This window comes from Chiloscyllium plagiosum, chromosome 13, assembly GCF_004010195.1.
Source record: "Chiloscyllium plagiosum isolate BGI_BamShark_2017 chromosome 13, ASM401019v2, whole genome shotgun sequence".
Taxonomy (NCBI): domain Eukaryota; kingdom Metazoa; phylum Chordata; class Chondrichthyes; order Orectolobiformes; family Hemiscylliidae; genus Chiloscyllium; species Chiloscyllium plagiosum.
Window position 1 is genome coordinate 83,327,807 of NC_057722.1, and position 14,904 is coordinate 83,342,710.

The 14,904-nt window shown below is 41.8% G+C and overlaps 1 protein-coding gene across 8 annotated transcripts in view; it reads left to right on the forward strand.

The window, feature by feature from the left end:
* The window catches only part of mecom (MDS1 and EVI1 complex locus), a 1,133,356-nt gene that overhangs the window by 941,745 nt on the left and 176,707 nt on the right, over nt 1-14,904 (forward strand). For all 8 annotated transcript variants that reach the window (XM_043702874.1, XM_043702878.1, XM_043702875.1 and 5 more), the window contains 2 exons: nt 8,476-8,578; nt 13,178-13,376. In XM_043702874.1, coding sequence (XP_043558809.1) covers nt 8,476-8,578; nt 13,178-13,376 — 302 coding nt within the window. The remainder of the gene's footprint in view (nt 1-8,475; nt 8,579-13,177; nt 13,377-14,904) is intronic.

Here is a 14,904-nt window from a genome sequence, read left to right on the forward strand (position 1 = left end):
GGGCATGGATAGGATAAATAGACAAAGTCTTTTCCCTGGAGTCGGGAGTCCAGAACTAGAGGGCATAGGTTTAGGGTGAGAGGGGAAAGATATAAAAGAGACCTATGGGGCAACTTTTTCACACAGAGGGTGGTACTTGTATGGAATGAGCTGCCAGAGGAAGTGGTGGAGGCTGGTACAATTGCAACATTTAAGAGGCATTTGGATGGGTATATGATTAGGAAGGGTTTGGAGGGATATGGGCTAGGTGCTGGCAGGTGGGTTTAGATTGGGTTGGGATATCTGGTCGGCATGGACGGGTCTATGACTCTATGACTATGACTCTGGCCAAAAAAGTAAAAATGACCGGGTACCAACTGGATGCTTAAACACATTTTATGGTTGTCTTATTTCAAACTGCTGAGTATTATTATTTAGAACATAGAACATAGAACATAGAAGAATACAGCGCGGTACAGGCCCTTTGGCCCTCGATGTTGCGCCGATCCAAGCCCACCTAACCTCTACTTACCCACTATCCTCCATATAGCTATCCAATGCCCGCTTAAATGCCCATAAAGAGGGAGAGTCCACCACTGCTACTGGCAGGGCATTCCATGAACAAATTTGGTAATTTGAAAGAAATGTCTAGTGACTTTGAGCCTTGTTACTGGGCTAATGGTTGCTGATCAAGGGTATAACTAATACTGAGACATATTTCCTGCCTGATGTCCTTGAGGCTAAAGGGGAGCTCTGCATTACAGATTTTTAGTGGGTTGGGGCAAATCAGTAGCACTCCTTTGTCAAAAGGCTAGAAATAATGGCTAAAGTGTATCTGGTCGCGGGATGGTGTAAGGGCCCTCTGGGATCCAGACCCACCTCCTCTGGAAAATGAAAGTGACTCCAGCTTAAACTCCTGTTTCAGAGACCATTGAAGAATGAAAAAAAATGTATTTATGCCTCATTTCCTCAACGTTTCAGGTTCCATTGTCATCCTGTGATTCCAATATGTCCCACATTCACTCCTGTATTTTTAAAAATATAATCACAGAATGAGGGTATTACTGACTACACCAGCATAGCTTACTCATGCCAGTTGTTCTTGAAGGCAGTGGTGATCTGTTACAGTACATATGGTATTGATATAGTCTCAGTGCTATCAGGCAGGGAATCCCAGGAATTTGACCCGGTGACAGTGACTGAACCATATTATGTTTCCAAGTCAGGATGGTGAGTGACCTTGAGGCTAGCATTCCCATGTATTTGCTGCTCTTGTTCTTCTAGACATTCGAGGTCATGGGATTGGAAGGTGCTGTTGAAGGACTCTTGGTGAGTTCTTGCATCACATCCTATTGATGAATGTTGGAATATTTTCAAAAATGCTAGAGAAACTCAGCAGCTGTGTGGAGAGAGAAACAGAATTAATAGAGTCCAAAATGATGCTTTTTAAAGGCTGAAAGCACTCCCTTTGTCTTTGCTCTGGGCAACCTCACAATCTGTTTCACACACTTTTCTTCCTCCTCCATCAACACTGCAAAACGAGCATATTCTAGACCCTTTAAGTTTCGAGGAAGAATCATATTGGACTCCAAACCTTAGCTCTTTCTTTCTCAAAGGATGCTGTTGGATTTGCTGAGTTTCTGCAGTACCACACTTTTATTTCAGATCTCCAGTCTCTGTATTATTTTCAGGCAGAATGCTGATGGTGTTTGATAGGATGCAAATTAGCTTTTGTCCACGACGGTGTTGAGAAGTTGAGTGTCATTGACACTCATCTGTCACTCATTACATCACACTTTTGAGTGAGTCTTGTAGATGGTGGTCTGGCTTTGGAAGGTCAGGTAGTGAGTTACTTGCTAAAGGATCCTTGGCCTCTGACCTGCTCTTGTCGTCATCGTAATTATATGACTAGTCAATTTAGTTTCTAGTCAGTGGCTGATGGCCGAGATTCAGTGATAGTAATGTGATTGACTATCAAAGGGGTGGTGATTATCTTGTCTCTTATTGGAGATGGTCACTGCCTGACATTTGTGTAGCACAACTATTACTTGCAGCTTTTCATAACCCTGGATATTGCCGAGGAATTGTTGGATATTTACTGTCTCAGAATCTGAGGAGTCATGAATGGTGTGGAAAATTGTTCACTGCTGAATGCACATCCTCAATTTTGACATTAAAATGGAGGGAATGTCATTGAAGCAGCTGAAGATGGTTGGGCTTTGGAAACTTCCCAGAGGAATGCCTGTGGTGATGGCCTGTGGCTGAGATGATTGACTCCAATAAACACAATTATCTTCCTTTGTGCTAAGTATGACTCCAGCCAATGGAGAGTTTTCCATTAACTCCAGGTTTTCTAGGCTTCTCTTTGACGCATTCAGTCAAACATTGCCGTGATGTCAAGGGCAGTAACCTTCACATTCCTTCCTCGAGCTTTGCACTTTTGTCCATGTTGGTGTCAGGCTATAATAAGGTCAGGAGCTGAATGGCCCTGGCAGAATTCAAACTGGGTGTCACTGCACAGGTTATTACTGAGCAGGTGCTGTTTGGTAATACCATTGATGACACCTTTCATCACTTTATTGATGATCAAGAGTAGACTGATGGGACGGTAATTGGCTGGGTTGGATTTGTCCTACCTTTTATGAACAAGTAAACCTAGGCAATTTTCCACATTGTCAGGTAGATGCCAGTGTTGTAACTGTAATGGGAGAGCTTGGCTAGGGGAGTGGCAAATTCTGGATCATAATACCATAAAATATAGAACCAAAATTAGGCCATTTGGCCCATTGAGACTTCTCCACCATTCAATCATGGCTGACATGTCTCTTAACTCAATTTTCCTGCAATCTCCCTGTAACCCTTGATCCCCGCTGCTAATCAAAAACCTATCTATCTCTGTCTTACACAGCCTTGGCCTCCACACACATTTGTAGCAATGAGTTCTATAGATTCACTACACTGTGGCTGAAGGAAATTCCTTCACATCTCAGTTCTAAATAGTCGCCCCTTCACCCTGAGGCTGTATCATTGGCTCCTTGACTCACCTATCATTGGAAACCACTTCTCCACATCCAGTTTATCCAGGCCTCTGTCAGATTCAATCAGATCCCCCCTCTTCCTCCTAAACTCTATTGAGTACAGACCCAGAACCCTCAACCACTCCTCATATGTCAATCCCTTCAACCCCAGGATCATTATGTAAACTTGTTTGGAACACATCCAGAAGAATTCACTCCCTTCTCTACTGATGCTCAGGAGCAGCAGCATGTGCTACCTACAAATGCACTGCAGAACTTCATGCAAGATCCTCAGATAGCACCTTCCAAACCCACAACCACTTCCATCTAGAAGGACAAATGCAGTAGATGCCTGGGAACACCACCATCTCCAAATTCCCTCCACCATCCTGACTTGAAACTATATCACCATTCCTTCATGTCGCTGGGTCAAAATCTTCCTAATGTCATTAGACCATCAGACATAGGAGCAGAAATTAGTCCATTCGGCCCATTGAGTCTGCTCTGCCACTCAATCATGGTTGATAGGTTCTTGCTTGCCAAGGGAATCAAAGGTTATGGTGAAACAGTAGGAAAATGGGGTTGAAAACCTATCTATCTCAGTCTTAAATATACTCAATAACCTGGCCGCCACAACCTTCTGTGACAATGAGTTCCACAGATTCACCACCCTCTGGCTGAAGAAGTTTCTCCTTATCTCCATTCTATAGAGTCTTCCCTTCACTCCAAGACTGTGCCCTTGGGTCCTAGTCTCTTGCCAATGGAAATATCTTCCCAACATCTACTCTGTCCAGACCATTCAATATCCTGTAAGTTTCAATCAGATCTCCCCTCATCCTTCTAAACTCCAATAGGTATGGGCCCAGAGTCCTCAAATGTTCCTCATATGTTAAGCCTTTCATTCCTAGGACCATTCTTGTGAATCTGCTCTGAACCCCCTCCAGGGCCAGTATAGTGAATCTATAGAACTCATTGCTACAAATGAGTGTGGAGGCCAAGGCTCCCTCAAGAATGCAGCCAACATAATCAAAGACCCCTCCCACCCCAGTTTTGCTCTCTTCCAGTCTTTTCCACCTTGCAGAAGATACAAAAGTTGGAAAATATATACCAATAGATTTCAGGACAGCTTTTTCCCTGCTGTTATCAGACTTCTGAACGGACCTCTCATATATAAGAGTTGATCTTTTTCTGCACCTTCTCTGTGGTTGCAACGCTATATTCTGCATTATGTTCTATTACCCTGTTGTACTTATTATAAGGTATGATTTGTCTGATTAGCATGCAAAACAATACTTTTCACTGTATCTTGGTACGTGACAGTAAGAAATCAAATCAAATTAGAACTGCATATCCCTGGTTATGTGATTCACTAGGACTCTGGTCCCAGCCTGATTCAGGTGGAGCCCAGCTTCCCCAGTATTGGTGCCAATGTGCCATGAATTTGAACCCCGTTTCCTCCACACCAATCTTTTATCTTGCTGACCCTATGCCAATTTGCTTCTGGCTCAGGTAGTAATCCAGAGATTATTATGGTTTTGGTTCAGCTTTTTAATTTAGCCCCAAGTTGCTCATATTCCCTCATCAGAGCCTCTTTTCTCTTTCTGCCTGTATCATTGGTACCTACATGAACCACAATGATTGGATCTTTCCCCTCCTGCTCTAAATTCCTCTGCAGCACTGATGAGATATCCTGAAGCCAGACAATAGCCGTCAGGATTGTCAATCTTGGCCATATGGAACAAGGCCTATTCCCCTGATCATACTATCCCCGATTACAACTATATTTCTCTCTTCTCCCTCCTCTTAAATGATTCCCTGTACCACGGTGCTGTGGTCAGTTTGCTCATCCTCCCTACAGCACCCTCCCACCTCTCATCCACACAGGGGGCAAGAATCTCCAAACTGTTTGACAAGCTGTGGGGCTGAGGCTCCTTCAGCACTACCTCCTGGATCCCTCTACCTGCCTCATTCATAGTCACACCCTCCTATCCCTGACCCTTGACCAAGTTCAAGGTAGTTAACCTAAGGGGTGTGACTGCCTCCTGAAACATGATGTCCAGGTAACTCTCCCCCCTCTCTGATGTGTCGGATTGTTTGAAGCTCAGACTCTAGCTCATCGACTCTGAGCCAAAGTTCCTCAACTAACCAACTTTTGTTGCAAATGTGGTCACTCTTAACCGCAACAGGGTCCACCAGTTCCCAGTCGTGCAGTTACAACACATCACCTGGCACGGTAGCTCTCTTTTAATTGTTTAGTTCTTAACTTGATTTTTTTTTATTTTGGAAATAATACTGGTCTTTTAGTTTGTAGTAAATATTTCCCCTACTTACCTTCAATCTGAAAGTAACCAATATAAATAGTCAAATTAGCTTCTACCATTAACCAATGAGTTTACGGTTTTCCTGTGATGTCAATCTTGTATAGGGCCCTGATTCTGGGCCTCAATTTATCCTGTTTTTTAAAAAAAACTTACAAAGTGTGAGCCAAAATAAGCAGCTCCTGCCTTCTGCAGCAAATTCCCACATTGTCTCCAAATTCCCCGAATTATATACTCACTTGGACTGTGTCTCACTCCTGATATGCTATCTCCTTCCTGATCGTGTGCTTTCCACAGGCCCTATCTTAACTTGAGCTACCGTGAGCCAGGATGACTCACACTGGTTAAGCTTCACTAGTAATTAACTGCTATTTAGGTCCCATTCAGGTTTCAGGTGATTAACAACTATCTCTCACTCAGCTCAGTCAGCCTCCTTACTAATCTTTTCTATAATCTATTGAGTTTTCAACTTTTGAAACAGAGAAAGGAAAGAAAGATTTACACTTCTATTCTGACACTGCCTCCATGTTCCCCAAACTATGTGACTTACTTTGAATGTGGTCTCTCCTTCCTGACCATATGAAGATTACTGAGCACAAGTCTTCAGTACTATTTCCAGAAATTTGTTGGGGCCCATTTCCTTTGCAGTTTCCAAAGTATCCAAACATTTTTGGATACGACATGAAGTGAAGCGAATTTGCCGAAGACTGGTATCTGAGATGCTGGTGACCACTGGAGGAGGCCGAGATGGATCATCCAATCAACACTTCTGGCTGAAAATTACTGTGTATGTGTTGTCTTTACACTAATATGTTGGGTCTTCAGTCATTGAGAATGGGGATATTTGTGGACCTTCCTCATCTGGTGAAATGTTTGATTGCCCACTACCATTCATGACTGGATGTGCTCGGACTGCAGAGTATATGTCTGATCCATTGGTCGCAGACTCCCTAATAACCATCATGGATTGTTGATCTGCTATGGATAGGTTGGTGAAGACAATTCAAGTACAGAGGGACCTTGATTATCAAATTTTGATTTTCCAAATTTTGGATTATTGGACCAAGATCGCAAGGTCCTGATGCTTGGCTAATCGGTGTTCTTCGGCATTCATTTATCTGAGCATTCGATTATCTGAAAGAAACACTCCCTGCCCGTGTCGTTCGGATAATCGAGGTTCCTTTGTGCACATTGTCAATTTGTTGGTTCCATCACCACCTGCCACAGACTCAGTCCTTGATGGCATGAAACCTCATGAGGCCCAAGCCAATGCTGACGACTCCCAGGGCAACTTTCCTCCTGACTGCATACCACTGTACTGCCACCTCAGCTGGAGCGATCCTATCAGTGAGTCGGGACATACTATGGTTATTGGTGATCATATCTGGGATATCATCTGGAAGGTATGATTCTTTGTAAATGATTATGTCAAGCTGTTGCTTGACTTGGTTTGGCAAGTTCCTCCAATTTTAGCACATACCTCCAGATATTAGTAAGGAGGATCTTGCAGCTTTTGAAAAGCCATCTAGCTCATACTCAGCAATATTGATACTGTTTGCCTGATGAGATAATTGAAGGTAAAGCACAGGAATTTTCAACTAAGGAACTCCCAATCTTTGAACATCCTCCCTTCTTCTCAATGAAGTCAATGATCTTACAAAACAAAGCATAAGAATCATCCCTCACAAACCTATACAGGAAACATCTCTGCAGGTGGAACATGACATGACTAGATATCCCTGGATCTTGTCTCTGTCCCAGTGCACTACAGCTGACATTGTGGCAGGAATAGTGGAATGATAAAATGCTTTGACAGCCTGAATATTCTGGTAAAAGTCAAACAGAGACACCAGCAATCAGGAACAACATCAATCTTTTCTAAAGAGTGAAGCTAAATGTCTTCCTGTTATGATGTTAGATCTGTTAGGCTGGATATTACATGTCCCACACCAGCAGATGGCCACATTATACAGGTTGTGGTGGCTAGCCCCTCCGCTGTTTCCCACCCAACTCCTGAGCTCACCCCTATCATAAAAGAGTGGGCAGGTTGGTGCCAAGTAATTAATGGAGAGAGTGAGGACAGCAGATGCTGGAGATCAGAGCTGAAAATGTGTTGCTGGAAAAGTGCAGCAGGTCAGGCAGCATCCAAGGACCAGGAGAATCGACGTTTCGGGCATGAGCCTTTCTTCAGGAATGAGGAGAGTGTGCCAAGCAGGCTAAGATAAAAGGTAGGGAGGAGGGACTTGGAGGAGGGGCATTGGAAATGCGATAGGTGGAAGGAGGTTAAGGTGAGGGTGATAGGCCGGAGTGGGGGTGGGCGCGGAGAGGTCAGGAAGAAGATTGAAGGTTAGGAAGGTGGTGCTGAGTTCGAGGGTTGGGACTGAGAGGGGAAATGAGAAAACTGGAGAAATCTGAGTTCATCCCTTGTGGTTGGAAATAATTAATGGTCAGTTGAGCTGCCACAACAGAATATGGCTGGCATGTGCAGGTGGGTAGGACTGGGATTCTGTTATTTAAAATAAGTTAATTTACCGTTTCCAATCATTTCCTAATTTTAAACACTATCGTTATGGCAACTCAGAGAGTGCATGTGAGGTTTTAGTATAATATACTTCACATGCAAAATAAGTCTCATTGTATAAAGTAATGTTGTTGTTGTATATTTTGACTTTGAGGTGCTGATGATCCCAACAGTAGAGCTCATCAATACAGGCACATGAAACATATCCAGTGAATGAAGGGACTCCTGCTTTGCACGTTGTAAATGCTTCCAGTTTGATCTGAAATTATTTTGCATTTGAAACATTTGAAATGGTCATGCTATGAAGTATTATAGGATGGATTTTCAATGTACGGTCAAAGATCAGTCTGACTTTGCAGGTCAGACCCATGTGAGAAACTGTCCAATTTTCATTGGTAATGAAGGTCAGTATTGTGAGAGAGTATTTCTCTATTGGTGTTTGTTTGGTAACTTCAATTTTACAAATGGACATTAAAAAAATCTACCTTTTAGATACTTGAAAGACTGAACAAGAGCCAACATGTAGCAGAGCTAACTGAAAAAAACTGAGTGTCACTATATTTTTGAACAATGATATCTTGTCAAACTCATAGACCAATGCTTTCATCCATACTTACCATAGCCTTTTGCTTCAATTCAGATTTTTTACAGAATTATACGAGACATTAGCCCTGGGGAGGAGCTCTTAGTGTTGATGAAGAGTGAAGGCTACTCACAAGAGACAATGGCTCCAGAGATACATGGTGAGTAACTGTCACTGTCATAATCTCCTCAGACTGCAGCTACAGCACAAATCAGTGCAAAGTACATGTCCTAACCAGGTCGAGAGTGTAGTGCTGGAAAAGCACAGCAGGTCAGGCAGCATCCGAGGAGCAGGAGAAGCAATGTTTCAGGCATAAGCCCTTCTTCAGGAATCTTATGCCCGAAACGTCGATTCTCCTGCTCTTCCGATGTTGCCTGACCTGCTGTGCTTTTCCAGCAGCACACTCTCAACTCTGATCTCCAACATCTGCAGTTGTCAATTTCTCTTACATGTTCTAATTGGGGCCACACAGAGATTTCATGTTTTCCATTCAATTCAATTCTGGTCAACAAAAGCAATTCATTTGCAAGTACTCGCATTGACCAGATGCAAAACTGCTTCACTGTTTATAAACATCTGCAAAACTGCATTTATTTCACGATCTTGGAACATAGGAAAATGGGCACATTTGTTTGAATGTAACAACAATTTTTAAGGGAGCTTGGATGGTGTTGATCCATATATGGTGTCATTCTGTTTTCACAATTCAGTGACCAAATAATATATTTTTAAGGGTGCCTCAGTGGTTAGCACGCTGCCTCATAGCACCAGGGACCTGGATTCAATTCCAGCCTTGGACAACTGTCTGGGTGGAATCTGCATGTTCTCTATGTGTCTGTGTGGCTTTCCTCCAGATGCTCCAGTTTCCTCCCACAGTCCAAAGGTTAGGTGGATTGGCCATGCTAAATTGTCCATAGTGTCCAGGGATGTGTAGGTTAGGTTATTTTGCCATGGTAGGTGTGGGGTTACGGGAATAGGGTGGAGGGTTGGATCTGGGTGGGATGCTGTTTGGAGGGTTGGTGTGCATTCAATGAGCCAAATGGCCTGCTTCTGCATGTAGGGATTTAATGTAATTTAATAATCTTATAATGCATTCTACTTCACAAGTGATTATCTTCAACTATTCAGTGATGTCAAGAATACCATTTATAAAGATTAAATATTTCCCTAAACTTTCTTAGTTCTAACTTTTAAGGGGATATAAATGCATTGTGTTTTCCCTGATTTTATAAAGTCCAATGTCCAATAAATGCATTGGGTTTTTTGAGAAGGTGACCAAACATGTAGATGAGGGTAGGGCAGTTGACGTGGTATACATGGACTTCAATAAAGCCTTTGATAAGGTTCCTCATGGTAGGCTGTTGGAGAAAATGCAGAGACATTGAATTGAGGGTGATTTAGCAGTTTGGATTAGAAACTGGCTTTCTGAAAGAAGGCAGCGAGTGGTGGTTGATGGAAAATATTCAGCCTGGAGTCCAGTTACTAGTGGTATGCCACAAGGATCTGTTTTGGGACCACTGCTGTTTGTCATTTTTATAAATGACTTAGACGAAGGCATAGGTGGATGGATTAGTAAATTTGCAGACAACACTTTAAAGTCGGTGGAGTAGTGGACAGTTTGGAAGAATGTTACAGGTTGCAGGGGAACTTGGATAAACTGCAGAATTGGGCTGAGAGGTGGCAAATGGAGTTCAATGCAGCTAAATGTGAGGTAATGCATTTTGGAAAGAATAACAGGAAGGCAGAGTATGAGGTGAATGGAAAGATTCTTGGTAGTGTGAATGTGCAGAGGGATCTTGGAGTCCATGTGCATAGATCCCTGAAAGTTGCCACACAGGTGGATAGTGCTGTTAAGAAGGCATACGGTGTGTTAGGTTTCATTAGTAGAGGGATTGAGTTCCGGAGGTGTGATGTCATGCTGCAACTATACAAAACACAGGTGCGGCCACACTTGGAATGTTGTGTACAGTTCTGGTCGCCCCATTATAGGAACGATGTGGAAGCATTGGAAAAAGTGCAGAGGAGATTTACCAGGATGTTGCCTGGTCTGGAGGGAATGTCTTATGAGGAAAGGCTGAGAGACTTGGGTCTGTTCTCATTGGAAAGAAGAAGGCTAAGGGGGGATTTGATAGAAACATACAAGATGATCAGAGGATTAGATAGGGTAGACAGAGAAAGACTTTATCCTAGGATGATAACATCATTGTGTATGAGGAGGCATAATTACAAATTGAGGGGTAATAGATTTAAGACAGATGTCAGAGGCAGGTTCTTTATGCAGAGAGTGGTAAGGGCGTGGAATGCCCTACCTGCTAATGTAGTTAAGTCAGCCACATTCGGGAGATTTAAACAATCCTTCGATAAGCACATGGATGATTTTGGGATAGTGTAGAGGTCGAGCTGAGAATAGTTCACAGATCAGCGCAATATCGAGAGCCAAAGGGCCTGTTCTGTGCTGTATTGTTCTATGTTCTTAACTTTGTACCAAATGCTTGTTTAAAAGTATTTTGAGAGAAGAATGATGCCCCTTAATCATAGAATCCTTACAGAATCCATTCGGCTCAGCAAGTCCACACTGGCCCTCTGAAGAGTAACCCACTCAGTCCCACTCCCCTATTACTCTACATTTACTAATGCATCTAACCCACACATCCCTGAACACTAATAGCAATTTAACATGGCCAATTCACCAAAACTGCCCATCTTTGGATTACGGGAGGAAACTGGAGCACCTGGAGGAAAACCACGTAGACACAAGGAAAATATGCAAACTGCACACAGACAGTCGCCCAAGGTTGGAATCAAACCTGAGTCCCTGGCACTGGGAGGCAGTAGTGCTAACCACTGAGCCACCATGCCACCCTAATGGAACCAAGCTGCTCAGTGAGCTACAATGAAGAGATTTTAATTTACTTGTGTGGAACAATCTATTTGTTGACAGGAAGAGGAGACTCTTATATATTTTGCTACTGTCAGAATTGAAATAAAATATCCATTCTGACTCTGATTCAAAGTCAATGGTATCTAAACGGTGGGTTGGGGGGTGCGGGGAGTAAAACTCTCCATCCCTTGACTCAACTGTGGCAGAACATCTTGTCCCCCTGAATAGCTTGGTCTTGGTTGTGTGGAAATAGAGCAGTGCTCATGCCAGTAGTTGCTGTTTTTTTCTTTGTTCTTCCAGTGGCCAGTACTGCATGTCCCTTTTGATGTAGCATGTGGTTGGATTAAAATATTACTCTTGTGCCTGAAGTTGCATTTTAAATACCCAGTACAACTGTGATGAAAACAGAAGATTAATTATCCAGTATTTGGCAGTTTGCATGTATTGCTGACACAATACACTCAGTTGGTCTGTGCTCTTCTTCATAAGAACCATTCTTGGAGATATTAAAGGCCATGAGCCATTGATCCTGTCAGTGACTGCTTGTTTTGTAAGTAGCTGTGTAATAGATTGACTTCCTTCCCTTTGTAACCATATGAAGTCACTGTTTTCTTGGTAGATGTGCTTTTTTTGAAGTAAGTCAAATTAATTTCTCATTGTGTTAGAAAATGTCTTTGGAACTGCACTTTGAAAGAAAAGCAGTTTAATTGTGAAAGATCAACAAAAAAAACTTTTGCAATAAAAGACACTTAATATAACTGTGTACAGAAAATTGAAACACCAAATCTGCTTATAATCATGTCTTGGCAAAAAGATACAAGCAATTTTTTTTTCAGAAAAGAGGGTTGGGTGGCATAGTTTGCTTAGACATTACTCTGAATAATTGGCTTGCTTCTCCAGGGAGCTGCTTGAATCTGAAGCAGGGAAAGCCAATGAAGGTTTTCTCTGTTGATGAAATCCAAAAATGTAGTTCTGGCATCAGGCATAAGTTTCAAGCAGAAAGCTTACTATCAGAATGGCCTGAATTATGTTTCATGCTAATTTAAAGTAACACTGCCAACTCTAGATGAAAGTGTCCTGAGGAAAAGTGAAAGAAATGTACAAAAAATCTACCTCTGATAGCATGTGATAAATTTATATGAGATTCATGGTTGAACAGGATTGGAAGGAAGACAGAAGATACAGTAAGCCTTCAATAATATCATTGGTCCTCCAGGACATTTAAATGCACTTACCAGACCCGGATGCTCTTTGATGTGGTTACTGGCCCCATTGATCATTTCAATATTTATTCCTGGTCGGTACATAACTACCTTATGCTGTATTTAGTTGCTCGTCATTTTGTTTAAGTTATGTCCATTCTTCACAAAGGGGCCAGTTGAAACATGTTAACATTGCTTCTCACGTGCCAAAAAACCCACCTCAAATACTTATAATGAATAGAAAAATACATCAGTTCATTTTATACAGGATGCATTATTGGATTATTAAAAAATAAGCTTATAAAGTAAAAACACAATACAACTCATCATTTTTATTGGTGACTTTGGAGTGTGAACATGAACTGCCAGAATTGCTTTCAGGAATAACCTGAACTTCGATTAGATTTCAAGAGGAGTGGGAAGGTTACATAAACCATGAATTGTGTAAGACTGAGATTCATTATCATTCATTGGCTATCTGTAATTGATTATTTACTAATAGCCTTATAAAAACTGCATCATGTGATCTCATTAATTGAGAGGAATGATTAACTCTCCTGCTTGCGAAATGGACTTTACCACATCCCATACTGATAATAATTAATTAAAGTTATTAAGTTTTAAAGTTCAGATGAATATAGTTTCAAGTTTATAAGATGGTGTTTCAATGTTTCAGAGGAGCGTGAATATCGGTGTGTTGAGTGCAATAAGCTCTTTGAATGCAAAGCAGAGCTGATAGATCACCAGAAGTTTACCTGCAACAATTCCTCCACCACATTCTCTATGGTAAATGAAGACTTCAAACCGAAGTTGAATGGTGAAGATGAGCTTCACGAATGTAAAGAGTGTGACGGTGTATACCCAGATGCTCAAAGGTGAGTGCAGCAATTCAAGCTAATTCTTTGAGTACTGGATTATCTTTGGTACAGTAATTGAATGTACGATTTCTCTGGCCACCTACAAACATTTGGGAAAATATAGTTTCTGAAGGATGAACCCTGTGACTCAGCCCCTCTCTATCAACAAATGTTGACTCCTCAATGTTTGACAGAAAAGTTTACGTCATTCTATTTTCTAGCAAGAACCATTTGTGAAAAGTTCAGGAAAAAACATCTTTGTATTTTCTCCCTGAAAGCAGGATCTGTACCTTAGAGTTGTTCCCTATTCGGAGGGAATGTGTGTCTGATAAACAGGATGAAGGTGCAACATAATGATGGGAGTTCAGAGATTACATTGCCAGGGATGGTTTTATCGTGTTCATGAACAGCTATAGTATTCAAAAATATTTTGCTATTTTATTAATTTAAACATTATTTTAAATCATAGAACATATAACATAGAACAATACAGCACAGAACAGGCCCTTCAGCCCTCAATGTTGCACCGACCTGTGAACTAATCTAAGCCCTTCCCCCTACACTATCCCATCATCATCCATATGCTTAGCCAAGGATTGTTTAAATCTCCCTAATGTTACTGAGCTAATTACATTAGCAGGCAGGGCATTCCACACCCTTACCACTCTCTGAGTAAAGAACCTCCTCTGACATCTGTCTTAAATCTATCACCCTTCAATTTGTAGCTATGCTCCCTCGTACAAGCCAACGTCATCTTCCTCATAAAAAGACTTTCACTTTCCACCCTATCTAATCCTCTGATCATCTTGTATGTCTCTATCAAATCCCCTCTTAGCCACCTTCTTTCCAATGAGAACAGACCCAAGTCTCTCAGCCTTTCCTCATAAGACCTTCCCTCCTGACCAGGCAACATCCTGGTAAATCTCCTCTGCACCTTTTAAATTATATTCTGTGTCACCAATAAAATGTATGAAATCTATATTTAGATGGCAAACTCAGTGGTGTTGATTACTAGACATAAATAAAGAGGGCTTTAAAGTTACAAACACTTCTAGAGCACCAGAGTCAAAACAATCCACTTTCCACTGCCTAGAATCCTTGAGATAAAGAATGTAAAACAAGCTGGTTTACTTTTCAACTTGTCAATCAGCAGCCTGGGTAGGACTAAGATGTCTGCACTGCTGAAGACAGCATGTAGGTGGGGCCAATTACAAGAACACAATTGACTGGAAGCTCAGTAACTACTTGGGTTAGAATATAAACATTGATAATTGTGTAAACACACTATATTTTTTATTACTTAGAACATAGAACATAGAACATAGAAGAATACAGCGCAGTACAGGCCCTTTGGCCCTCGATGTTGCGCCGATCCAAGCCCACCTAACTTATACTAACCCACTATCCTCCATATACCTATCCAATGCCCGCTTAAATGCCCATAAAGAGGGAGAGTCCACCACTGCTACTGGCAGGGCATTCCATGAACTTACAACTCGCTGAGTGAAGAACCTACCCCTAACTTCAGTCCTATATCTAACCCCCC